The sequence below is a fragment of the Filicampus tigris genome, chromosome 12 (genome assembly GCF_054856515.1).
Source record: "Filicampus tigris isolate MCC_2025a chromosome 12, RoL_Ftig_1.0, whole genome shotgun sequence".
Lineage (NCBI taxonomy): Eukaryota > Metazoa > Chordata > Actinopteri > Syngnathiformes > Syngnathidae > Filicampus > Filicampus tigris.
The window spans coordinates 20,474,548-20,499,978 of NC_141228.1; the positions used below are offsets into that span (position 1 = coordinate 20,474,548).

The 25,431-nt window shown below is 43.3% G+C and overlaps 1 protein-coding gene across 5 annotated transcripts; it reads left to right on the plus strand.

Annotated features, from left to right (window-relative positions):
• Positions 1 to 1,029: 1,029 nt before the first annotated feature.
• Positions 1,030 to 25,414, plus strand: ddr2a (discoidin domain receptor tyrosine kinase 2a). Of its 5 annotated transcripts, none has more exons than XM_086047757.1 (17): positions 1,030 to 1,225; positions 7,024 to 7,140; positions 14,993 to 15,095; positions 16,070 to 16,301; positions 16,770 to 16,917; positions 17,080 to 17,182; positions 17,711 to 17,894; positions 17,974 to 18,214; positions 18,498 to 18,563; positions 19,219 to 19,376; positions 19,601 to 19,763; positions 20,914 to 21,119; positions 21,216 to 21,343; positions 21,528 to 21,725; positions 22,860 to 23,094; positions 24,133 to 24,282; positions 24,450 to 25,414. In XM_086047757.1, exons 2-17 carry the CDS (start codon positions 7,059 to 7,061, stop codon positions 24,579 to 24,581), a joined length of 2,529 nt encoding a protein of 842 aa, XP_085903883.1. In that variant the 5' UTR covers positions 1,030 to 1,225; positions 7,024 to 7,058; the 3' UTR covers positions 24,582 to 25,414. The 5 variants fall into 5 exon arrangements, with proteins under 5 accessions (XP_085903883.1, XP_085903884.1, XP_085903881.1 ...); XM_086047758.1 differs by lacking the exon at positions 1,030 to 1,225 and adding an exon at positions 2,492 to 2,599; XM_086047755.1 differs by lacking the exon at positions 1,030 to 1,225 and adding an exon at positions 6,464 to 6,710.
• The last annotated feature ends 17 nt before the right edge of the window (positions 25,415 to 25,431 follow it).

Genomic DNA, 25,431 nt, shown 5'->3' on the forward strand with positions numbered 1-25,431 from the left:
TAATTGCAGAATTTTCCATACTTAATCGTGATTAATCGTATTTTTCAACTACAATTTTTTTACGAAGCCTGGAACCGTTATTTACTTGAGTAAAATCTTGGAATTAATGTGGAAAAAAAAAAGTATTTCTCGATTCCAAGACTGTCCTAATAGCTTTCTTTGATCCTTCAATACGATTTTTTTCCCAGTAAAATACAACAGTTGATACACCAAACACATACAACTGATATGGTATTCGAATTTGGCAGTGCAAAGTGCAAATTATTTTGGGATTTCTCAAAATAGTCAGCTGCTACAGGAAGCAAATAAAACTGAGTTAACTGACTTAATTTTTTAGTGCGTTATGAAATTTAAATTAATCTCCATAGTTAATGCTTTAATTTTGACAGCCCTGCTCACAAGATCTGCTGCCATCGCAAAAAAAAAAAGATAGTTTTACTTATTTGACATTGGGAGGCATATTGCAAATGCTAATGTTTGAACAGCAAACTCAGCACCGGCTACAGTGCGTTCAAATTCTGTTTCGGAAACGTCACTGTGTTTCTGACTAATGCGTGCTGCTATGCGTTTTGCATTAGGAGTAAGGATGTCCTGAGAATCAGAGTTTCCAGCACGTGCTTTATCTTTAGGATGGGACAAAGCAACAAAACACCTCCTGGCCGAGGTCCATTCTAATGATTTTAGAACGTGTAACTAATGTCATTGCATGATGCCGCTGTAAGACGACTCCCTTTCCGTACATCTGCTTTGACCATTTGCGTTCGAAAAACGGGATTCGGAGTCATAGCGCACACACGCGCACACAAAAAAAAATGACTAGAAAATGCTTGGACGTTTGTTTTTAAATTCTTGTACAGCAGCGCACGCATCACCTTGAAGCTCCAGAAAAGAAAGACTCTTTTCAGGACAGGAAAGAAATCTTTCTGATGGAGCCTTTTGGATCGGGCCTAAATTGAAACCTTATGTGTGGCATGTGGAATTCTGGGACTTTGGCCGGCTCCCAAGAATCCACAGAATGTGAGGGATTTTTTCCCTTCTTTCTGCCTCTCTTTCTCCCTCTATCCCCCCCCCCCCCCCCCCCTCTTATCCCTCCTCCTATGTGTGCGGGGTTGACTTACATCAGCCCGAGTGAAGGCGCCGCCGAAGTGAGCCAGCGAGACGTTGAAGCAAGCCCGAAACCCCTCACTGGAATAATCTTTGGACAAATGGTCTGAAAAGGACAAAAGTAAGTCAACCTTTTCCCTCTCTATTTTCTTAAAAGGTTTTGAAGTTGCTGGCCGCGAAGAATCAAGATGATCATGGTCTTTAGGTAGCTTTTGGGGTTTAAGTTGCGGCTTTTGCAGAGACTGATCGAATGCAGAAGCAGTCTGAAAGTCATCTGCTTTCTATTGAACGGAACTTTGTCGATCACCGTGCATCAAATGCTACGTTTGATTAAAACAACAAAACGAGACTGGGTGTGAAAATACTATTTTACTTTAATACTGCTAATGTTTTCAAATCCTTCCCCAGGTCAAACAGGTCAACTTTAGGAGTGCTCTGAAAACTCCTACCCCCCGACTATATATTTTAATGATAGAGCACCTTGCAATTTTTACCTTATTACAAAAACGTAAACGTGTTTGACATCGAATAGACCTTATACATCAGCCTTTTGTCAGATTGGTCTATTGCACTTTCACTCAATTATTGTTAACAAAAACGCATTCTGCTCCATATGGGTCTCCATAACTTAAATCAGAGCAATAAGACATACTAATTTGCTTTAAATTAAATATTGATATTTTAATAACTTATCAAAATAAGATAGATAAGTGCCAATGACTAACAACAAAAGCGCAAAAGCGAAATTGACACCTACGCGTCTACGTATGGTGTAAAGACCCTCAAAAGCCGCCGTAGTCAGGAAGTAGCGAAATAATCGTTCTTAGCCGACCAGCAAACGATTTAGAAGATGTATAAGTCTGTCTTGAACCACTGGTTTTCTTAATAAAACTATCATTTAAACCCCTTTCAACTGATGTACGAGCGCGCTAATAAGTGCCGGCTTAACAGGAGAAAAAGGGGAAGCCAAACAATGTGACAACTCGCTAGTTTTTCCAGTGCATTCTGGGACTTGTAGTATGGGCATAAAAATACACCACGGCTCAAAAAGTGCCATAAAAGAAAATAATGACAAAACACAGAGTGGACCCAAATTATGTATACGCTTAAATGTGGTTATATTTTATTACATTTAAAAGTATTAGTTACAATTATATGCATTAAAGGTTAAAAGCGATTAATGCGAGAGTTTAAGCAAGTGCGGACTGTGAGTTTTTGTCAGTCCCCTCCTTCTTTCATCATATACTTGTATTTTCAAATTAATAATAACATATAACTTGAGTCATGAACGAGTAAAGCGGATTCTAAAGCCGTTGCGGGTACAGGAGGCAGGGAGGAAGGACGGAAGGTCATTAGGGAAAAGATGGGGGGGGCGGGGGGGGTGTTGATATTAGGGATGCTCTTTGGCTTTAAAAGAGCAGGAATGAAGGATGCATGAATAAAAAGCAACTCTGAGGGAAGGAAAGAGGAGGCCATGAAGATAAAGATGCAGAAGGTAAAAAGACCCGTTTAGTCCAACCCTGTACAATGGCTAACTTCTCTAACTAAGAACAACAATTGTGCACTTTTATAATGATCTGTTTTGCAATGTTTGACTCCGAGCTGAAAAGGAGGTCATTGTGTGGTCATCTATCAGGCACACGCAACATGCAAACACCTGCATGTGACACGTATACGTGACACTCACACAACACTGACGGACACTACGACCGCCGCCATGACACCAAAGGGCACGCACGTACGCTAAAACCTCGACTTTGGACTTTTATTGACATCGAAGGAAAGCACTTCTCAATGATAATGATATTAGCAGGTGCAGGGAGTGGGATAAAAGTACTCCACTTTGGAAAGAAGGACAGGGAAGGAAGGAGGAAATTTGGACAAAAAGAGAGGAAGGAATGAAATGAGGAGGGGAAGGATGGAGGTAGGATGGGAGAAGTAAACACAAAGGAAGGGAATCAGCAAAGATTAAAGGAATTAATAATGCAAGTGAAAAAGAAATGAGGAAAGATTTGGAGAAGGAAGAGAGGGAGGAAGATGGGATGAGATGAAAGTGGAATGAATTAAGGAAGGATGGAAGGAAGGAAACAAGGATGGAAAAAAAGAGTGAAGGAACTAAGGGAGGGAGGAAGGGAGTGACGGAGGATTTGTGGAAGTGAGGGAGGAAGATGAGATGAGAGTGGAATAAATGAAGGAAGGATGGGAGAAAGGAACAAAGGAAGGTAGGGAAAGGACAGAGAGAATGAAGGAAGAGCAAAAGAAGGAAGAAAGGTGTAAACAGAACTTACTTAAGTCTATAATAAATCAAAAACAAAGTAACACTGCTCACATTTTGAAGACAGTCTGAAAGGAATTTGTACGGTTATTTTCATGCTCGTCATTAGCCATTACACGACATGCTGTTTACGCTAGCATCTTCTTGCTCAACTTAATTTGTACACGCCATTGTATTATTGCTTGTGTGTGTTTGTGTTGAGGATGGACCTGTGCAACTTCTGTTTTTTTGGCCCCCGGCTTCTATTTTTCCAATCTCACAAATGGCGCCGCGACCGCTTCGGAGCCCGGGCGATTCAATCCAAACTCGCAGCCAAAATTTTTAGACATCGGCTGTCTGCTTGTGCCGCAAAACATGTCGTTGCACACTCGTGCAGTGTTGCACAATTGCACGTGTTTGATAAATGATTTGGTAGGTTTAGGAAAAAATACGGAAAACGGCGGAACCTCCGAAGTCGAACGCAATCGGTTCCGCGACGCTGGTTAGCTGCTTTGCTCATATTTTACGGAGTAAGTTTCTTTCTTGTTTCTATGGTAACTGTAGAATTTTGTTTTTTTGGGGCCCCCCTCCAAAAAATTAATAGACAAAGTTAGGTTGAAAACATCAAAATTGTTGACGTTGGCTTTTTGGGTGCTCTCCCGTGTATTCTGCTTCGGAGTGTTGAGTCACATCAAGCTGCAGTGACTTATGTAACGATGTGCGGTCAGTTTATCGGAAAGTCATCAGCGTGTGTGCCTCATTACAGCTGATTCATCCCTCTCATCCACTAGTGTGTGTGTGCTGCTGTGGGGCGTATCTGTCCTCTTCCACTTCCTGTACTGGCTGCTTGATGTTTGTTTATATGGAACCGTGGCTTTTTCCCTCGGAAGAAGAAATTCAAGTCAAGTGTCGGCTCTTTTCTGATGCAATGAATGGAATAAATATGGATTTGTATTTGACTTACCAATTAGTATAAATGCTTTTCAATCTGGTTTAAAAACAATGTTCTTTTCCCGTATTTATGACTAAGGTCATTTGAAGCATTTGAAAAAAAAAAAAAATGCTTTCCAAAATCTTTTTCTTGCACGTAAGCTATTCTTGATTTTTTTTTTTTTTTTTTTGCTAACAAACCTCTGGTCCACACGTCAGCCCATTTATCAGTATAGCAAAAATGAGTGGGATGAATATTTACAAGTAGATATCATTTTATTGTACACTTTTTGTTTGTTAGCAAAAAAAAAAATGCTTTCCAAAATCTTTTTCTTGCACGTAAGCTATTCTTGATTTTTTTTTTTTTTTTGCTAACAAACCTCTGGTCCACACTTCAGCCCATTTATCAGTATAGCAAAAATGAGTGGGATGACTATTTACAAGTAGATATGATTTTATTGTACACTATGTGTTTCCTCTTTTTCTCACTTTTTTTTTACTTTCTGCTTGGGCTGTGTCTACCCATCGGTTGTTATGTAATATGTAATAAATTGTTATTGTTATTGCTGAGCATGTGAAAGGAAAGTGATGAACTGTTTTGTTCTGGTGTTTGAACTTGGCTCCACCTCCCACAAGTCATGAGACTATAAATCCACTCCTGATGGATTTCTGCAGCTGTCCCTCGAAACAAAGCCCCGGTTCCTTTCCAGTTGTTGTTCACTTGCGCTTTTTGAGATGGAACCTGGAACCATGTTCCAAAATTGACCTTTAAAGTGAAAATAACTTGAAAGGTTGAAATGCTGTATAGCGGAACCTCCAAAGTAGAACACCCCAAAACACTGGATGCTTTCCAAACAAATGAAATTTGAGTAAAATGCCCAGCTGTCAGTTAGTACATTTGATTTATTGCCTGCCAGTCCCCACATGTGCAGTGACTATAAAAAGTTTACACATCCCTGTTCAAATGCAGGTTTTTGTCATAAAAAAAAAAATGAATCCCACTCATTCTCATTTTTAATATCACAAAAATCTGGCATTTGAAAAAGGGGTGTGTAAACATATCCGCTGCACTTTTCTAAATGAGATGGCAATAAATTAGCGAATGACAGTTTGACCAGCTATAGTAAAAAAAAAAAATGTCATGAAAGTTTAAGTCTGCATCAATTCACCTGACATGATTTCCTATCGGAAAACTTGCATACCCCCCATTCACAGTCAATGGGCAAAAAGCAAAACAAGTCATCTCCAAGTAGAACTTAAGGGCAATTCTCCAGGTGGAGACCCCAAAGCACACTGGGGGCTTTACAGAAAAGCGTTTAGCCGCATAACGTTTATCTAGACATCCAGATGCACACAAGCCGTAGGCTGTTTGGCTTTTATTAGCTCAGAGGCGAAGGCGACAGGCGGCGAGCCTGACCTGGAAAGGATCGGAAGCGGCTGTAACCTTAGCAGCCGCCCGAAGAGCTTAGCGAGGCGAGCGGTTGGGCCGAAGGGACAGAGGCTGCTCAGTTACTCGTTAATGTCGTCGTCAATTCTGGCCGCACCGCATCCATTTAAGCTAGGCTATTTGACACCTTCGCGTGATATTAATCAGTGCAGGGAAGTAAACGGGTGTAAATACTTCATTGCTGGCCTACGGCTCAGTTGCTTAACAGCCCAGAGGTCTCTGGTTTCATATTTTGCGCTTCGTAATGCGCCTCGTACTCTCAATGAGAGACAGGCCTGGACTGCAGGCAGGCCAGTCAAGTATTTCCACTCTTTTATTACGAAGTAAATGAGTAACACTTGCAGAGTGTGGCTTGGCATTGTCTTGCTGAAATTAGCAGGGATGCCCTTGAAAATTGAGTGTTTGAATCGCAATGAGAGAAGAACGCTTTTGGCATGCACACGTGTTAATATTGCCAAGGTACTACTGACTAGTTAAATGACTGGAAGCCCATTATCATTGAAACTCCTTGTGCGTGCGTGTGTCGTGGAAAAAAAATTAGTGCTGGTACTCCCCTTTATCAACTGTTGCCAGGTAAATTAGGCGGTAGATCACAAAATAACAAATATAAGACTGTACTGTACGTAAAAAAATATATATATAAAATTCAGTTTGAGTTTGAAATGTCCGACTGCATTTGAATACACCTCTCGTCTCGAGCACATTGCTTGTTTGTTTACAATGTTTACGCTAGCTTGCCGCTAACGTCTGAGACTTGTGCCGTATCATAAAAGGGGGGCGTAATGAACTTGGCGGTTTCTTGGCGTCCTAAATCATCAATTGAATATAATTTCAGGATGGCGTTGTGTTGATGTTGCTAGCAACGACGTAATGGCATCTAAACTATGATAAGGAAAGACAAGTCAAGCTAGCCGTCACACAACAACGCGGGCCAACTTCAAAATACTGCACTGGCGTCAATGTATTATTTTTTTGGTAAGCTTTTATTTTGAAGTTAGCCTTTGCGCTGGCGGCGTGTTACGTTATGAGTTCGTACTCATAACTCATGCGACTTTCTTGACATGTTTAAGGGATGTACACGCCAAACTGTTTACCCATAGCAGAAAAAATATCCTCCGTTATTTTTATTTATGTATTTATTTTTTTCACCCCACCTCGCCGACCGAATGCTCCCACTATTGGTTGTGCTCTGGTGCCAAACTCACCCAAATTTTGGAACTTTTGACACACATCAAATGAGTCTCGACTCGGAGCATTCACACACGTTTTTTTTTTTTTTTGTGTCCAGGTCAGGATCCATTCCAATCCAAACACGTGTTTGTGATGAAGCGCCCGCACGACGTCCACTTGTCGCTGCTGCTCCTTGTGTCATCTCTCGCATCCGTCAGCTCACAAGTCAACCCAGGTACGTTCCTGCTTTAGCATCGCAAGCTACATTTGTCGTCTCCTCGCACCCTCGACGCGCACCGGATTTTGCGCATGCGAAATAGGAGAAACTTTTGTTAGTTTTGGCTTTTTGGGGTAGAGACTTCCAAGCTTTTGGATAAGTTGTGCTTAGAGCGGGAACCATGTGGTCCAACGTTCCTCTCTCTCTCTTTCTTTTGGCTTCTTTGATGTCGCCTCGCCCCAGCGCTCTGTGCTGCTCGGGTGGTTTTTGTGATGTCATTGAAATAAAACCAATATTTTTTTTATTTTTTTTTCCTTTCGCAAGGAAGCCATTTGTTGTGCCGTTTGGTGGGTAGTGGCAAAAACCAACCAAAGGGAAGGTTTTCGGGTCATGGATGAAACTCTAGAAATGTAGCACCAGCCAATAAAAACCTGTTTTGTTTTAATTTTTTGGACGTATTCCGAAAGTGACATAGCAATTCATTATAACCGTGTCAGAGGAGGTCAGCGTGAACTCACTGCTAAAGAAACACAAAAATGCCTGATCCCTTCCACATCCTCCCGCTTCACTCCTCCCCTTCTTCCACTTTTTGGGCAAAATAGCCTGTGTGTTATGAAAGTCCTGCTTTGACGGCAACAACACGAACATTGCCGTTTTCTCTTTGTAAATACTCGAATCTGTTTTGTCTGCTTTTTCCATTCACTTAATGCGTCATATGTCTGTTTACATACCGTGAGGGAAATTTGACCCATAACTACATTTCTAAACGAAATTCACCGTCCACAATTTTTCCAATCAAATACGTTACTGTATTCAGGGCCTCTTGCGAGCAAAGTCAGCGGTAGTCCAGTTCTGCGTCAACAGATAGTCGCCCTTTAACTTTCAATTTGACGCCATGTGACCCCACCTTGCTGTTTTTCCCGTGTGTGTGTGTGTGTGTATAGAGAGCTCGCATGCAAATATCTGCCTTAAAACGCACTCGCTGTGGATCCAGTTATCCTATTGGAGTCTGTGGCTAATGCATACCAGACATTCTGACAGCAGGAAAGTCCATTCAAATAGTCTTTTCTCCATGTGTGAGTGTGTGTGTGTGTGTGTGGGAGGGGCTCTTTGCGCATCAGATTGTGGTCAAAGTTCAACCGGTTCACAATTTGCGAAAAAAAAAAATAAAACGTGTGCTTCCAACCCTGAGGATTTCTCAGCAGTGTGAGTGTTTTGTTACAAGCCGGCTCTCAACCTGCTTTAATGTATGGAAGCAGGATACTTCCACCTACGAGAGTTATTTTTTCCACACCGGGGGAAATAGTCATGGCTGAATTTAATCGAGCCTCGGTGGCGAGCAAAGCCAACTTTCCTCTGTTTAAAATTCCCCAGAAAAGGCGTTCATACCATCCCTGACTTTTCCGTCCGAGTCTTGAGTGGATGAGCGTTATTTTACGCTGAATGAAAAAGAAGTGCGCGTGCGTTTTGTGTAGTCAAAGGCTGGGGCTGCTGACAAGCCATCTTGACCCCCAGGTCGCGTGTCAGACTGAGGACTCTGTGCCATGATAAAGAGTTTGAAAGAAATTGACGCCAGAGTCCAGTTGCGTTATTGCATCTTGACATTTCTGCCGGTGGAGGGCAGCCTCGGGGCGGGGACCTTCATCGCATAAAATTTGGTCAAGTGAGTAATTGTAAAAGTAAAAGTGAGCTGAGTAATTAGTTTCATAAATTCTCCCTAAAATGGCCACTTGAAAGCAAATTGGCAGACTCTCTCCATCTTTTCAGGCACGGATTGAGACTTTTTCTTTTGTGGGTCTATTCATGCCTATCAAATTTCATGTTAAGTGAAACTGGCTTCGGGGGCTGAATTTTGCCCCTTGAAAATCGCGAGGTGAGAGATTACTGTAGTTTGGAGTTGTATGGATAGTTATCGATCTTCAAAGACGAAAACTCAAATGTGGCAATATGTAGGGACGTAACGATTCACTCCAGTCCAGATTCGATTTTCATTTCCCGATTTTCGATTCGATTCGCTTTTTTAAAATTGCTACCATGCTTGTCTCTGTGCACTAGTGTGGTTCTGCAGTCATCCACAAACGCGTTACGCAATCATGTTTGGCACAAAAGCATCATTTGATCTACACATTGAAAATGTGCTACGGATCTGCAATGAAAAAAACGTGTCAAGACATCATTTTCTAGATTAATTTAATCAACTCGATTAATCGAAGGTGCATTGATTTTAAATCGCTTTTCGATGAATCGCTACACCCCTAGCAAATATAGCATTGATCCATCTTTCTGCAAAAGTAGTATACATGATGCAAATTTGTTAGCAATGAGGCAAAATCTTTCGGGCAAGTCTGTTCTTTAAAGCGGAAGTCAACCCAAACATATTTTTTTTCCCAGAATATGTTCTATGCTGGCCCACTAGTTGAAATGCGGCATTCTGATTAATATTGCGTTTGTGGAATATAGATTAAGCAGCAAAATGCACCCACTTTTAGCCATCTCAGAGGGCGGCCATTTTGTCACTTCTGTCGACCGAAGATGACATCGAAGTTAAGGCCAATCACGGCTCACCGGCGATTGCCAGTCAATTTTCATTTTGCAAGTTAAACCGGCTTTCGTCAGCTGAATGCTACGTCTGCAAGTGGTGGCCTAGGCTCACTTAAATTCATCAACAATCGGTTCCCAACGTCAATGACAAAATTGTTTTTATAGTTTATAGTTTCAGCTACGTGCATCGGAACATAATAGTTAGCCCATACTGTACGTATATTTATATTTTGCAGACATGTTGTGGTGTGTGGGAATGTATTTGGCGCTGGAAGTTGGCCGGTGAAGTCAGTGAACAAGTCTCCCTTTCAGAAAACCAAACGATGGTGAGACGAAGGTTTACTCTGTTACCCTCTCTTGGGTTCGGTAACACAAAGATGGTGTTTTTCCACCTTCTCCTGGACTGATATTTTGAGACGCTGCGGCCTCAATGTGAAACCTGATGGGTCGTGTGTGCGTTTAGGGTGGGAGGTCGCTGTGCGTATGCGTGTAAATGAGTTGCCGCGCTGCTCACCTCAGGGGTCACCGCTGAGTGGCTTGGGTAGATAAATAAACACAGCAAAAACCAACATTTGGACGGGCCGTCTTGACATCCGTTAACATTCTCGAGCGTTTCCCTCCCCGTCTTGGATGTGCCAAACGACCCTCATACAGACCTGGCCGTCTCATCCCCGCCAAGAGCCAGTTTAGCCTTGAATCTTTGTGAGGCAAGACAAAAATCCCGTCCAGAGGCAAGGCCGAGTCTAGTTCTCAGTCTTTCAAGGGCAAGCCTGAGTCTCATAAAAGACAGACCGAGTCTAACCTCAAATCTCTGAGGCAAGTCTTGTTGTAGTCTTTCAAAGGACCAGACTAATTTGAGTCTTAGGCTAGGTTCACACCGCAGGTAAATGCGACCCAGATCGGATTTTTTTGCCCATGTGACCTGTATCTGATTTTTTTTTATGACAGTCTGAACGGCTCAATTCCGCTTTTTTTTCAAATGCGACCTGGGTCGCTTTCATATGTGGTCCTAGATCGGAGACGTATCCGATCTTTTCCAATGCGTTCGCGGTCCGAACGGCCAGATCGCATGTATCCGACATTGACGTCATCCGGAGCACGAAATGTGCTCCGCGCCGGCAGAGGGGAAAAAGATGGCAGCAGTGGATCGACTCTACAAAGTTGTTTTGAGTAACACTATTAACTTTATATTTGACTTTAATTTAATCCACCTTGAAACATGAAGCATAAAGTGGACATTTATAGCGATCGTAGTAACTCAGCCACGGCTCAGATAGATTCCTTTTTTTACGCACGGTTACGACGTGACGTCATCGTCAGTGATGTCTCCATGAAATGAGATATTAAAGTCTCGCCTCATAATTTCCCCCAAATACTGTATTTATTTCGACGTGATACTGTATTTATTTCGACGTGTTACCTAATCGCTTGACTGTATAAATGCCACGACATGCTGGACCACATTTACTTCCGCAAACACAACGTCGGGTGTGACGTCGTCTCTTCTTCTGCAGCATGCGGGCTACTTTGACGACGCATGTGTTCATACAGCAGACAAGACAGAGGTCGCATTTATAATATAATATGAACGCTTACACAAAAAAAAAACAAAAAAAATAATCTGATTTTTTTTTCAAAGAATCCGAATTGAGCATTAAGACCTGCGGTGTGAAGTTGAACCTAGCCTTAGACTTCCAAGGGCAAAACTAAGTCTAGTCTTTTATGGGCCGAACCAAACAAGACTAGTTTCACATCTTTCAGGCACAAGACGAGTCAGTCCTCAAATCTTTGAGGAACAAAATCAAGACTATTGTCAATCTTTCAAGGGGCGAGATGGAGTCCAGTCTCAGTCTTTCAAAGGTCAGACTGAACCTCATCCCAAATATCAAGTCCCGAGTATAATCTGAACCTTTTTAAGGGGCAAGACCAAAAGTCAGTTCTTTAACCCCAACACCTAATCTCATCTCAAATCCTTTTGGGGAACGACCAAGTGGAGCCTCAGTCCTCTAAGAGCGAGACTAACCTAACCCTCTTTTTACGGCCAGTCTAATTTCAAATCTTCAAGGGGCAACATCAACTCGTCTTTCAAGGGCAAAACCAAAACCATCTTTTTTTAAGGGGCAAATTCAAATCTGTGTGTGCTTAAAACCACTTGGTCACCGTGCCTCCATAGAAGAATTTCTTTCAAATCATTTTGGGGACCTCCCAAGTTTTGTCTTTACTTTGAGAGAACCACTTGTGTCATGTGCTCCTTCAGGACCAACATCTGGTCACGGTGATCGTCGCCATCTTGTCTGTCAACTTGGAATGTCGTTGTTTTGGCCTTTTTGACCACCACGCCCTTTTGGTGTAATTATTTAGCCTGCAGACCACTAATAAGGATGGGAATATTAGAAGAGTCCAGTGGTTTTGACTTGATGTGGCCTGTTTCTAACCAGAGAGGTCTGGGGCAAAGTGGGCTGGTGGGCGGCGATGCAGACTAAAGGTAACTGAGGCCAAATTGAAAAGTTAGCAAGTATGGTAAAGTCAGTGACATCTGGAAGTGGTTTGCTTTTTTTTTTTTTTTTTTTTTTTTAACGTGTATATCGGGCCGCGCGTCTATCGCCTCATCAGCGAAGGCTACGAGACTCCTATCGGCTTTCCGCGTTGAGAAAATATTTGGATGAGATGAGCGCAGAAAGAAAAAGGAGGACAGAGGAGACCTTGAGCTCTGCTGTTGCTGGCGTCTTCTCAAAGGAGACCAGGTTCCATGCTTACACTCTCCGCTCGCCCGGCGACTTCCGCCCGACGTCCCCGAGCCCGGTTGCGTGTTTGATTTCATCACACGGACTCTTTCATTGCAAACGAGGTTACCTGGCGGTCGCATCCTGCCGGCTGGAGTCGCTCGACGAGCACGGGGTGGGGGGGGGGGAGTTCTCGCGCCAGAAATCGGTTCGTTCGATCCCAGGGTGACTTGAGCCGGTTTACAGAGTGTGCGAGAGGATTGATTTGTTATTCGATTTTGATGAAGGAACTCTTGTGAGATTTGGTGTTCGAGTCTCGGCTCTGGCCTTCCTGTGTGGATTTCGCGTGTTTACCCTGGGCACTTCGGCTTCCTTCCGCATTCCGGAAACACGCACGTTAAAGTCAATCAAGACGCTATAATGTCTTTATGTGTGCATACGATTCTCTCTCTCTTTCTTTCTTTCTCTGTCTGTGTCTATATATACACCTGTATGTATATATATTAGGGCTGTCAAAGTTGAAGCATTAACTATGGAGATTAATTGAAATTTGGTGACGCATTAAAAAAAATGAACTCAGTTAACTCAAGTTTTAGTTGCTCCGGTGACGGCTGACCTCTGGTCACTTCCAAGCGAAACTTAGAGGAGAGTCAACGTCGCAAAGACAGACTTTTACGTAGCTTTACTTTAAAAAGTCGCTCGGTGGCTCGTTGGAGAAATCCAAATTAGTTTTCGCCCTTTGCAAAAGCCAAATTCAAGTACTGCACCATATTAGTTGTACGACTTTGGTGGATCGTTCAACAGCTGTATTTTACGGGAAACGAATCGTATTCAAGGATCAAAGAGAGCTCGTAGAGCAATCTTTGAATCAAAATGTACTTTTAATTTTTTTTCTCCGCCTTAATTCAAAGATTTTCCTCAAGTAAATATCGTTTCCAGGCTTTGTGAAAAAAAAAAGAAAAAAAAGAAATGCAATTGAAAAATACGATTAATCGCGATCAATTATGGGAAATTTTGCGATTAATTAGTTAAAAAATGTTAATCGCTTGACAGCTCTCTCTCTCTCTCTCTCTCTCTCTCTCCCTCTCTTTCTCTCTCTCTATATATATGTATGTGTGTGAGAGAGATGGCGTGAGTGTATATATAAAACAATTCTGCGATACAACTCCAAGGATGGTTCATTTGGAAGTTTAACGATCGGATTCAGTGGGATTACGTTGCGATTATGATTTTACAAGCAAGACTCCACCGGACCTTGAATCCCTCCCTCTTGTCAAGGTAAAAACCCGCGAGAGAAGAGACCACACAAGAGCAGATGAGGTGGCGTGCAGGAAACGAATGGCATATTGCTTCTACTTGACCGCAATGTGGGGGCGTAATGGGCCCCGAGCAGCCGGCTTGACCTCACGCAGCTACGCACACGCCATCGTACCAGGCCTGTTTGGACTGGCACACGCAAATGTACACACACGGGGTGAATCTGGATTATTATTTCAATAACACATTTGCAGTTGCGGCCCTCTCACGCCTTCCATCCAACAATATCCATTTTTTTTTTTTTTTTTTTTTTTTTTCAAGCAAAAGCAGTACAGCGGATGCTGGATGCCTTCCAAGTTTGTATTTTCCCCGCAGGAGACCTTGTAAATTGAATTTACAGTGGAGATAGAAAGTCTACACACCCTTGTGAAGATGCCAGGGTTTTGTGATGTAATAACGTGGTTGCAGAAGTGCGCACACCCTTTTATAAGTGTGACGTGGCTGCGCTCGGATTCTCCAAGCACTTTTCATCTCACGTGAAATGGGAGTCAGCACACATCTGCCACCATTTGAAGTGCCTCTGACTAACCCTAAATGAAGTTCAATTGCTCTAGTAGGATTTTCCTGACATTTCTTTGCTGACACTACCATGCTTCATTTTAGACATTCATATTTTTTTTTTTTTGCTGATGATCAGTGTTGTGTTTTTGCCTTTTTCCCCTTTTGGAATTATGACCAAAAAGTTCAACTTTTGTGTTCATGAGACAAACTCTCCCAAAGCACACATCGGAAAAGGTGTAATGGTCCATTGAATATGACTTAATACAATTATTTACAATAAATGAGTTCGGCAAATATTGAATATGAATAAAATCATTTTAATGGCATTGTAATTGGCTAAATCCAAAGTTGAGTTTTGCATTGTATTGCCTAAAAACCAGCACCTCATCACACTGAAGTCATATTTTTCATACAAGTAGTTGGCTGGAATGGCAAAATATTCCTGCAGTGGATTTTATGAGCCTCTCTATTGAACTCTGCATGCCACCGGTTGCTCAATGTTTTTGAATTCCAATTGGTGACCGTTGCCTCGAAGGCCACAGCTGCCACCGTTCAGCAACAGGAAACACTCTTCAAATATTTTCCACTGGGAAAATTGTCGTTTAAAACCACATTCGTATCTGGTGATTCCCCCAACGCCCCCCCCCGATGAGTAAACAACGGATGAGTGATTATGTGGCCTGAGCAAACAGCATTGCCAATGAGGGGCAATTTTGACATTTCTCATCAAGTTTGTGTGGCTGTATTTAGTGAAACATGATCTTTGTGAACGTGTGTGTGTACCTTAGGTGTGTGTCGGTACCCCTTGGGAATGTCCGGTGGACAGATTCAGGACGAGGACATCTCCGCCTCCAGTCAGTGGTCCGAATCCACCGCTGCTCGATATGGCAGGTGGGGTGTCCCGCACGTACGCACGCGAGCTCAGCCGCTCTCCTGCGTGGAGCCCAAAAACGGCAGACGCGAACAATCAACTCACTAACTGAGGATTAGGGCTGTGCAATTGATCGCAATTCAATTACAATTACGATTATGACTCCACGATTACAAAATTGGCATAATCGTTAAAAAAATATTATGAATATGTATTTATATCTAATGCACTTTGCTTGTTTGCACAATGAAATCACACGTGAATTTATACATTTGCTCCTTTTTTATTTTATAACTAATTGTATGAATTGTGTTGGGTGCTAAAGGAATTTAATTACATTTATTTCTTTATTTACGTTTAAACATTTACTTGTCTTGTACCAAAAAAATAAATGATCATTTGAATAATCGTGGTTTCAATTATTACCAAGATAATATTTTTTCATAATCGAGCAGCCCTACTGAGTATAATGTAATTTTATTTATTTTTTTACTGTTTTTTAGTTTTTGTTACGTTTAACTTGAACCTTAAAACGGACGTCAACCCAAGCTTATTTTTTTCACGAATATGTTCCCAGCAGGCCCGCTAGTTGAAACACGGCATTCTGATTCATTTTGCGTTTGTGGAATATAAATTAAGCAGCAAAATGCACTCGTTTTTAGCCATCTCTGTGGGCGGCCATTTTGTCTTCTGTCGACTGAAAATGACATCACAACTGCTCACAACGACCAATCGCGGCTGACCTGTTTTCTGAATCTGAGCCGTGATTGGTCGTCGTGAGCAGTTGTGATGTCATTTTCAGTCGACAGAAGACAAAATGGCCGCCCCCAGAGATGGCTAAAAACGAGTGGATTAACACTTATTCCACAAACGCAATATTTATCAGAATGCCCTGTTTCAACTAGTGGGCTTGCATAGAACATATACTTGAAAAAAAAAATGTTTCCGTTGACTTCGTCTTTAAGTTTAACACCGACCGGCATGTTCCTTCCAGGTTGGACTTTGAAGAGGGCGACGGCGCCTGGTGTCCAGAGATCACGGTGGAGCCGGACAACCTGAAGGAGTTCCTGCAGATTGACTTGCGCTCGCTCCACTTCATCACCCTGGTGGGCACTCAGGGCCGCCACGCCGGCGGCATCGGAAACGAGTTCGCCCAGATGTACAAGATCAAGTACAGCCGCGATGGCAGTCGCTGGATCTCGTGGAGAAACCGGCGGGGCAAGCAGGTGAGTGCCTTGCTTAATAGCACAGGTGTCAAACAAGGCCTGCGAATCTGATCTGTCATTTTATAAAGCCCGCAAAAAAAACTTTCCTTAATTTTTCCTTGACTACTGTTCAAAATTTCAAAATTACTGTTCAAATTTTTTTTTTTTTTTTTCTCTCTCTCTGTTGTAAAAATTAAATAAACAAACAAATACAAACAAAGGGGAAATTATCGTAAAACAGCCCAAGGCTCTCCCCGCAATTAATCTTTATTGTTGTCAATGTTACGGGACAAAAAAAATTATTTTATTCATTATATATGTATTATTTTTTTTATCAATCGGCTGATTAATCGGTTTTTCAGATTTTTACTCTGCCAAACATTGTAAAAATGACCAAAATTGCGTTCTAGCGCTTAGTGACTCAATGAACATTGCGCAATGCGGCCCGCAACAAAAACGGACTGACGTCTGCGTATTTGTCGCCCGCAGGTGATCGAGGGGAACAGGAACGCCTACGACATCGTGCTCAAGGACCTGGAGCCCCCCGTCGTCGCTCGATTCGTGCGCTTCATGCCCGTCACGGACCACTCCATGAACGTCTGCATGAGGGTGGAGCTCTACGGCTGCGAATGGCTGGGTGAGAGCAAACGAGCGAAAACGGCAAGCGTCGGGGGTTGCCAGATAGCCACGAAATGAAGCCTTGAACCCCCCTTCAACTTTCCGACAGCCTAACAGACAGTAGTTGTTCCTAATGACGCGTCCAGTACAGGAAATTGATGATCCACCTTTTGATTGACAGATGGTCTGGTGTCATACAACGCTCCGGCGGGCCAACAGATGACTTTACCCGAGCACGTCGTCTACCTCAATGACTCTGTCTACGATGGAGCCATCGTCCACAGGTCGGTGTGTGTGTGTGTGTGTGTGTGTGTGTCCCCTCTTTGGCCACAACCTGAAACTTTTTCCTCATCGTCCCCTTGTTGTTGTTGTCGTCGCCTGGTTGCCCCGGTGACAGCAAAGAGACATCGGCGAGAGCCTCCAGGTGGCCAAGCCTCCTCATGGGAATGACTGAGTCAGCCCGTGAAGGAATGACATGACGAGTGTTGGCATTGTAGCATTGCGAATGAATAATGTCCTCCATGACACAGTGGGTCAGGTTTCACACAGTAGAGCTGAGTTGACAATGCTTGCCCAATGCCTCCACCTAGTGGCGGTAGCAATCACTCATGGTCAAACGTCATTTCGAATAAATGACAACAACAAAAAACACAGGGAGACCCAGTTGAGAGGATAAAAGGCAATTCCAAACGCACAATGCACAAAGCACATGCTAATGCTAATACACTACAGGTGTGTGGTTTCGTTTTATTCTCAAGTGGCTTCTTTTTTATCGAGCTACCTGCGTGCTTATACCATTCCCTCTGTCCCAGCATGACAGAGGGCTTGGGCCAGCTGACGGACGGCGTGTGCGGCCTGGACGATTTCACAGACGGCCACGTGTACAACGTTTGGCCCGGCTACGACTACGTGGGCTGGAGCAATCAGAGCTTCCCCGGCGGATACGTGGAGATCATGTTTGAGTTCGACCGCATACGGAATTTCACCACAATGATGGTGAGACGCCAGTCCGTTTGTGCGCTGTCAAATGAAAAAGAGCGTGTTTGGCTTATCGTCCTTTTCTTCCCGGTTCCAGGTTCACTGCAACAACATGTTCACCCGCAACGTTAAGGCCTTCCAGCACGTGGTCTGCTACTTCCGCTCCGAGTCGGACTGGGAGGCCACGCCGCTGGCCTTCAGCCCCTCGGTGGACGACGAGGACCCCGGCGCACGATTCGTCCCCGTCCCGCTGGCCAATCACATGGCCAGCGCCATCAAGTGCCAGTTCTACTTTGCCGACATCTGGCTGTTGTTCAGCGAGATCACCTTCCAGTCAGGTATAATATATATGTATCGTAGCATATTTCCACAGACGGAGGCCCTCCCACATATTTTGGCGGTGGGAGGGGGGCAGTGCCCCTACGGCCCCCCCCCATCTAGCTCTGCCAGTGCTAGATGACTTAAAGTGTAAATTCTTTTTCAGACACAGCCATGTATTCCACAAACATGGAGGCCCTCCCACATATTTTGGGGGTCGGGGGGGGGGGGGGCAGTGCCCCTGCGGCCCCCCCCTCTAGATCTGCCAGTGCTAGAAGACTTAAAGTGTGAATTTTTTTTCAGACACGGCCATGTATAACACAACGTTGACTCCTCCCAAGACAGGACTTCCGCCCATCATTCAGCCAGGTCAGTGAACATCACATTAGTCCGTTCGTTACGTATTTGTGTTTAAGCTCATCTTTGCTTTTTGTCCAGCTTTGTGTTTTATATGTGTGTGTGTGTGTGTGTGTGTGTGTGTGAGCGCTCGTGTTCATATGTGAGCCATTAAGGTCTCTCGCACCCTGCTGCGGGCACCCGCTGGTCTTGTTTTTTATAGTTCGTTGCAACGTAGGTGCAAAGCCTGGATTTAGTTTCGACGAAAAATCTTTGTACATTGAAAAGGCAACGTGGCTTTTTTTTTTTAGTGCCTACAAGCTACCCCCCCCCCCCCCAAAAAAAAAAACAAGATAAAAAAAATCAGCTGACGAATCAGGGCAGATATTACATCCAGATATTTGAAATATCATCATTGTGACATATTATTTTGATTCCAAGAGTGGCTTTTGGGGGAAATTTCACTATAACACCATTTTTTTTTTCCATTGCTGGGAAAGTTTTCAGTTGGGATATTTTTGCCTTGTGAGTAAATGGGGAAATGTTGATTTTATGTATATATGAATTATAAATGGTTATAGTTAGTTGAGCAATTAGGGGTAAGCATGAGTAGGTTTAGAAATGAATGTTGGCGGTTGAGGTTAGCGCTTACGATGACGTTGCTATTTCTCTGCTGTTGTACTTCAAGCGCCTCCGTTTCCCTCCCCAGAGGACGACCCCACTCATAAAGTGGACGACAGCACTACTCGCATTCTGATTGGCTGTCTGGTGGCCATCATTTTCATCCTGGTGGCCATCATCGTCATCATCCTCTGGAGGCAGGTGTGGCAGAAGATGTTGGAGAAGGTAAGTCGCATAGCAAAATCAAATTCAAATGGCACAATTCGTTGCAAATGGAAGCCACCATTCTTTTGGGGAGAAGTAGTACTTGGACTTTTTTTTTTGTAGGTGGTAATTGGTGTAAAAAGCTACTGTACTCTACAAAAGGGAAAGCCTGCCTCCTGCTGGTGCTCACAAGACACTGCCTGCTCAAAGGCTGTAAATAACAATGAGTCCCTTTGTCAACGCAGAGTGAGACCTTCGCTTACAGTCACAACCAGTCAAGCGGCGCCACCAGTGAGCAAGAGTCCAGCTCCACCTACGAGTGCATCTTCCCACTGGGCCCAGACTACCAGGAGCCCTCACGCCTTATATGCCAGCTGCCTGAGTTTGCGCAGAACTCCGAAGAACCTGGTACATTGAAACAAACGCGCACATAAAAGAGGAATGTCTCAAGCTGGTGGGCAACCTATATGGGCAGCCATAGGGAAACATTTTGGACTATGAATAGTTAATGGGTGCACTATACACATGTATCATATTCCCTGTGCGACAGGTCTCAAATTGGATATAAATGGATTTGAAAGAGTAAATCACACACATTTTTGTTCAAGAATATGTTCCCAATTAATATTGTGTTTGTGGAATATGAGTTAAGCAGCAAAATCCACCCGTTTTTAGCCATCTAAAAAAAAAACAAGGGGGCGGCCATTTTGTCACTTCTGTCGACTGAAAATGACATCACAGTTGTTCAGGGCTCAGGTAACGATCAATCACGGCTCAACTTCAGAAAACAGGCCAGCTGTGATTGGTCGTTACCTGAGCCCTGAGCAGTTGCGATGTCATTTTCGGTCGACAAAAGTGACAAAATGGCCGCCCCCTGATTAACTCTTATTCCACAAACGCAACATTTATCAGAATGTGGTTTCAACCAGTGGGCTTGCATGGAACACATTCTTGAAAAAAATATATCGTCGCTGCCCTGTGAAAAACACTTTTCACCAATTTTGGAAACTTTTACAATTTTCACTTTAATGCGATTTCTGTAACGCGGAAACACGATTCAGGTAAAAATAAGAAAATGGAAAAAAAAAATGGAGATAAGTGTTTTTCACATGGCAGCGCCGATACGTTTGTGTTGACTACCCGTTAAACGGTCATGAATTTGAATTCCTTTTATCTGCCAATATCCTAATTTAATCCACAAACGATCACAATAGTCAAGTCAAATTTATTTGTACAGCACTTAATCACAGAAAAGTTTCAAAGGTCTTCGCATGCCCACAGTTGACAAATATTAATGACGTCAACTCATCTCAACCCCCAAAATGGCAAGAAAAAACAAAAACAAAACAAAAAAAACACCCAGGTGGGGGGGGGAATAAATAATTTTCATAAACTATAATAACCTTGGTGCACACATTCCAGTCACTCATTTTTACTTTGCCTGTCATAACAATTAAAAAAAAAAAAGAAATTCAATTGAATCGCTCATTTTGCTCGGGGGGGGGTGTAGACTTTTTCTATCCGCTGTAACTCGGCATCCATCATCGCTGTGCTCCAGCTTCCGGCAACACGGCGGCCCAGGACGGCGTCCCTCACTACGCCGAGGCGGACATCGTCAGCCTGCAGGGTGTGACCGGCGGCAACACGTACGCCATCCCGGCGCTCGCCATGGACTTGCTCTCCGGGAAGGACGTGGCCGTCGAGGAGTTCCCGCGCAAGCTGCTCACGTTCAAAGAGAAGCTCGGAGAGGGCCAATTCGGAGAGGTCGCCACTCATCGCCGCTTCTTGGAAATCGAGAGCCGGGAAGAGTGCGGAATGATTAAATAGCTCCTGCTCTTTTTTTTTTTTTTTTTTTTTTAGGTGCACCTATGCGAGGCGGAGGGAATGCAGGAGTTTATGAATAAAGAGTTTTTATTTGACGTGCCGGAAGAGGCGACGGTTTTAGTGGCGGTCAAGATGCTGCGGTCAGATGCCAGCAAAAATGCAAGGTATGGAGTTTGGATCAGATTCTTTTTTTTTTATTTTATTTTTTTATTAATTACCACTTCCCTTGGAGGACCAAAATGACCCTTATAAGGAAGCTTTTCCACGCGTGAGATTATCCAGGCGTAGCTAATGATGTGACCAGTGAGCGTTTACACTCCCACTGTGCCGTCGCGGCGTCTTCCTCAGGAACGACTTTTTGAAAGAGATCAAGATCATGTCTCGCCTGAAGGACCCCAACATCGTTCGCCTGCTGGCCGTGTGCATCTACAGCGACCCGCTGTGCATGATCACCGAGTACATGGAGAACGGCGACCTCAACCAGTTTTTGTCCCGCCACGAGCCGGAGGGACAGCTGGCGCTGCTCAGCAACACGCCTACAGTCAGGTAAACGCAGAGGTAGCGAAAGGACTCGCACTCTGTGCTTGAGTAGTCGGACAGATAGCATACTTGTGTCAATAACAACAACAAAAAAAAAGAAGTAGAATGGGATTTAACTTATTTAAAGGGGAAGTCAACCTTTGCTTTCTGTAGGCGTAAAAAGCAGGATTAAAAAGGATTTCATGTTCTATATTCAGCAAAAACTGATTTCGATCCATGCACTGCCCTCTTTGGTTGCCCTCCCCTTTCGACACCAGATCTGCCGGCAGCTTAACGTGTCGTGTACGTAACAATTGGCTCTGAGAGGTTCTTGCCCATATCAAATTGGAAAAAATTAGATTTTAGCTCTCCGGAACCGGCTGTGTCTTTATCAAAACCTGGCAGCCCTTCAGGGAATATTTAGATAATCTTGTAATCTGCCTTGACATCGAATAGATTACCCTCCGCCCACCCCCACCCCATCCCATAACGTTTTATTATTTGTATTATTCTTTCATTTCTTCATTTATACAATTCATTTTTATTGTTTATTTATTTAATTAATTTTTGTTTTGTTTTTTTGATTCAAACATTTGGGGTTTGTGCAAATGTGTAAATGTGAGCGTTTGGTTATTAAGAGTCTGTTAGTGTTGAAGGACAAGGCGTTCATGCTTGTGTTTATTGTTCATTATTGTCTTATCATTTCATACCATCAGTTCCTCCTCTCTGGAGGCGGAGCTTTCCTGTTAACCCTACGATGACATAATTGGTTGTAAAGTATCCTGTCTTTATGTCTCCTGGAAAAGAATTAAAAAGACCTATACAAAAAATATTGAGCAAAAACTGAAATGCAGTACTTTCACTTTACACCCTTTCAAATTTAGTGTCAAACATAATAGCGTTCTGCCATTTATTGGATGATGGTACAATCAGATCTAAAATAAAGAACAGAATTCTTAAAAAAAAAAAAAAAAATCCACAAAATATCAGGACTACAAATCCTGAGGTTTTGATGAATGGGGTGTGAAAAAATGTTCATTTACTCTTAATTATTTGCAATGCGTTTTGACAACTTGGCACACATCACGAGTTGACTGAGCAATTTTTTTTTCTTTTTTTTTTTCTTCAAACCTCACATCCTTCCCACCTTTTCCTCCCCAGTTTCGGCAACCTGTGCTACATGGCCGCCCAGATAGCGTCGGGCATGAAGTACCTCTCCTCGCTCAACTTTGTGCACCGCGACCTGGCCACGCGCAACTGCCTGGTGGGCAAGAACTTCACCATCAAGATAGCCGACTTCGGCATGAGCAGGAACCTGTACAGTGGCGACTACTACCGCATCCAAGGCCGAGCCGTGCTGCCCATCCGCTGGATGTCCTGGGAGAGCATCCTGTTGGTGAGGACCAATCAAATTAGATCCCAAACTGGAACGTCTTTAAACAGGGAGTCGACCCAAAAATGTTGATACGAATTAAGCAGCAAAATCCACCCGTTTGTATCCATTTCAGGGGCCATTTTGTCACTTGCTGTCGACTGAAAATGTCATCACGGTTGCTCGGGTAACGAGCAATCACGGCTCACCTGTAGTGTGAAGTTGAGCCGTGATTGGGCGTTAGCTGAGCCCTGAGCAACTGTGACGTTATTTTCACTCGACAGCAAGTGACAAAATGGCCGCCCCCTGAGATGGCTAAAAATGGGTGGATTTTGCTTCTTAAAGCGGAAGTCAACCCAAACATATTTTTTTCCACAATATGTTCCCAGCAGCCACACTAGTTGGAACACGGCATTCTGATTAATTTTGCATTTGTGGAATTTAAGTTAAGCAGCAAAATGCACTCGTTGTTAGCCATCTCTGGGGCGGGGGCATTTTCTCTTCTCTCGACTGAAAATGACATCACAAGTGCTCACAACGACCAATCGCGGCTCAGATTCAGAAAACAGGTCAGCCCTGATTGGTCGTTGTGAGCACTTGTGATGTCATTTTCAGTCGACAGAAGACAAAATGGCCGCCGCCAGAGATGGCTAAAAACGAGTGCATTTTGCTGCTTAACCTATATTCCACAAACGCAAAATTAATCAGAATGCCGTGTTGCAACTGCTGGGCCCGCTGGGAAGATACTCTTGAAATAAAATATGTTTGGGTTGACTTTCGCTTTAACTCATATTCCACAAACACAATTGTTATCAAAATATCGTTTTTAGACTAGTGGAGCTGCATAGAACATTTTCTTATAAGAAAATTTGGGGGTTGACTTCCTCTTTAAGAGAGATTAATGCTTGTTTTTGATTCACGCATAGTGGTATTAACATCTAAAGAGCAATAATGTTCAGATTCAGGGAGAGATATTACCCTATCCCTTGTTTTGGCGGTTTCACTCCTTCTGGTATTAAAAAAAAAAACAACAACAAAAAAAACATGTCTGTCCGCACACAGGGTAAGTTCACCACGGCGAGCGACGTGTGGGCCTTTGCGGTCACCCTGTGGGAGATTTTGAACTTCTGCAAGGAGCAGCCCTACTCGCAGCTCACCGACGAGCAAGTCATTGAAAACACAGGAGAGTTCTTCAGAGATCAGAAAAGACAGGTGAGCACCGAGCATCACATTATTCTTTCATATTTATTCCTTCTGAGTTCCTATATGATTGCCTTGTCGCCCGTGGAGGCAACCCACCCACACTATTTGTACACACACAATAACAAGTCATATTTCCATAGTGAATACGTCCCCTTAAATATCTCATTTTCTCGCAGATCTACCTGCCACAGCCCGTGTTGTGCCCGGACTCGCTCTACAAGGTCATGCTGGGCTGCTGGAGGAGGAACACCAAGGAAAGGCCGTCCTTCCAGGAAATACACCGAGCCCTCCTGGAAATACAAGCGTAGGGCCACTGCAACGTTTCAGGCAGATGATGACCGTGTGTCCGACACGATCCAGACTTAAGCTACTTGCGTGTGTCGCCTGTGTGAGCGCTTGGACAACACTGTGCGGCGGACGGACATGCTACGGACCGACCAGAGACACTCGTCCACATATTCTTACAACAAAACACAACACAATGTATGGTTGTGCTACTCCAGTTTAACTGTAGCAAGTGACATTCTGCACTTTTCATGTTGTACATTGAAATATGAAGTTGAAATGTCACATTTTAAGGTGACCAAAGACTTATTTTTGTGTGTGTTATTGTTCGGAAGACTGCTTGAATGTAGCGTGGGAAAAGTGCAGCAGATTTCAAGTGTTTCATCTCAGTCTCGTCGTTGAATAAGAAGGAAACGTCAACATCTTTCTTTCTTCCTTTGCTGTGTAAATGACTGTTTTTATGTTTCAACTACCAGTATTTTGTACTCATATTTATAGATGTTGATATTTGACTGTTTCTGTGCGATTGATGTATTTGTGTATGAATATGCTCCTTTCTTTCATATTCGGGGTACTTTATTGGATTAGTGATCCAAACACAAGTGGGTGGATGGATTATGCAAGGTGTGTCAGGAAGTAAAACTGTTGTGATAGATGTCTGTTCGTTGTCATGGGAACAGGGGTTGATAAGCGTGTTAAAAGGGCCGTGCATGCGTGTTAAATGTTAAGCTTTTAAACAGGGTTAAGTGAGGGCAGGTGGTTTTGTTTTTTACAACATTGTAAGTGAAATTGTTTATATACTGTACGTGTTAACAAACGTTTTACATTGATTTAGAAAATAAAATGGGGAATTCGATCCCGGGCATACTGTCG

What these genes read in the sequence shown, in the direction of transcription:
- ddr2a (XM_086047755.1), top strand. An exon ending in CAGCTCACAAGTCAACCCAG is followed by an intron (nt 7,141 to 14,992) that starts GTACGTTCCTGC and finishes TGTGTACCTTAG; the next exon opens with GTGTGTGTCGGTACCCCTTG. An exon ending in CGAGATCACCTTCCAGTCAG is followed by an intron (nt 18,215 to 18,497) that starts GTATAATATATA and finishes ATTTTTTTTCAG; the next exon opens with ACACGGCCATGTATAACACA.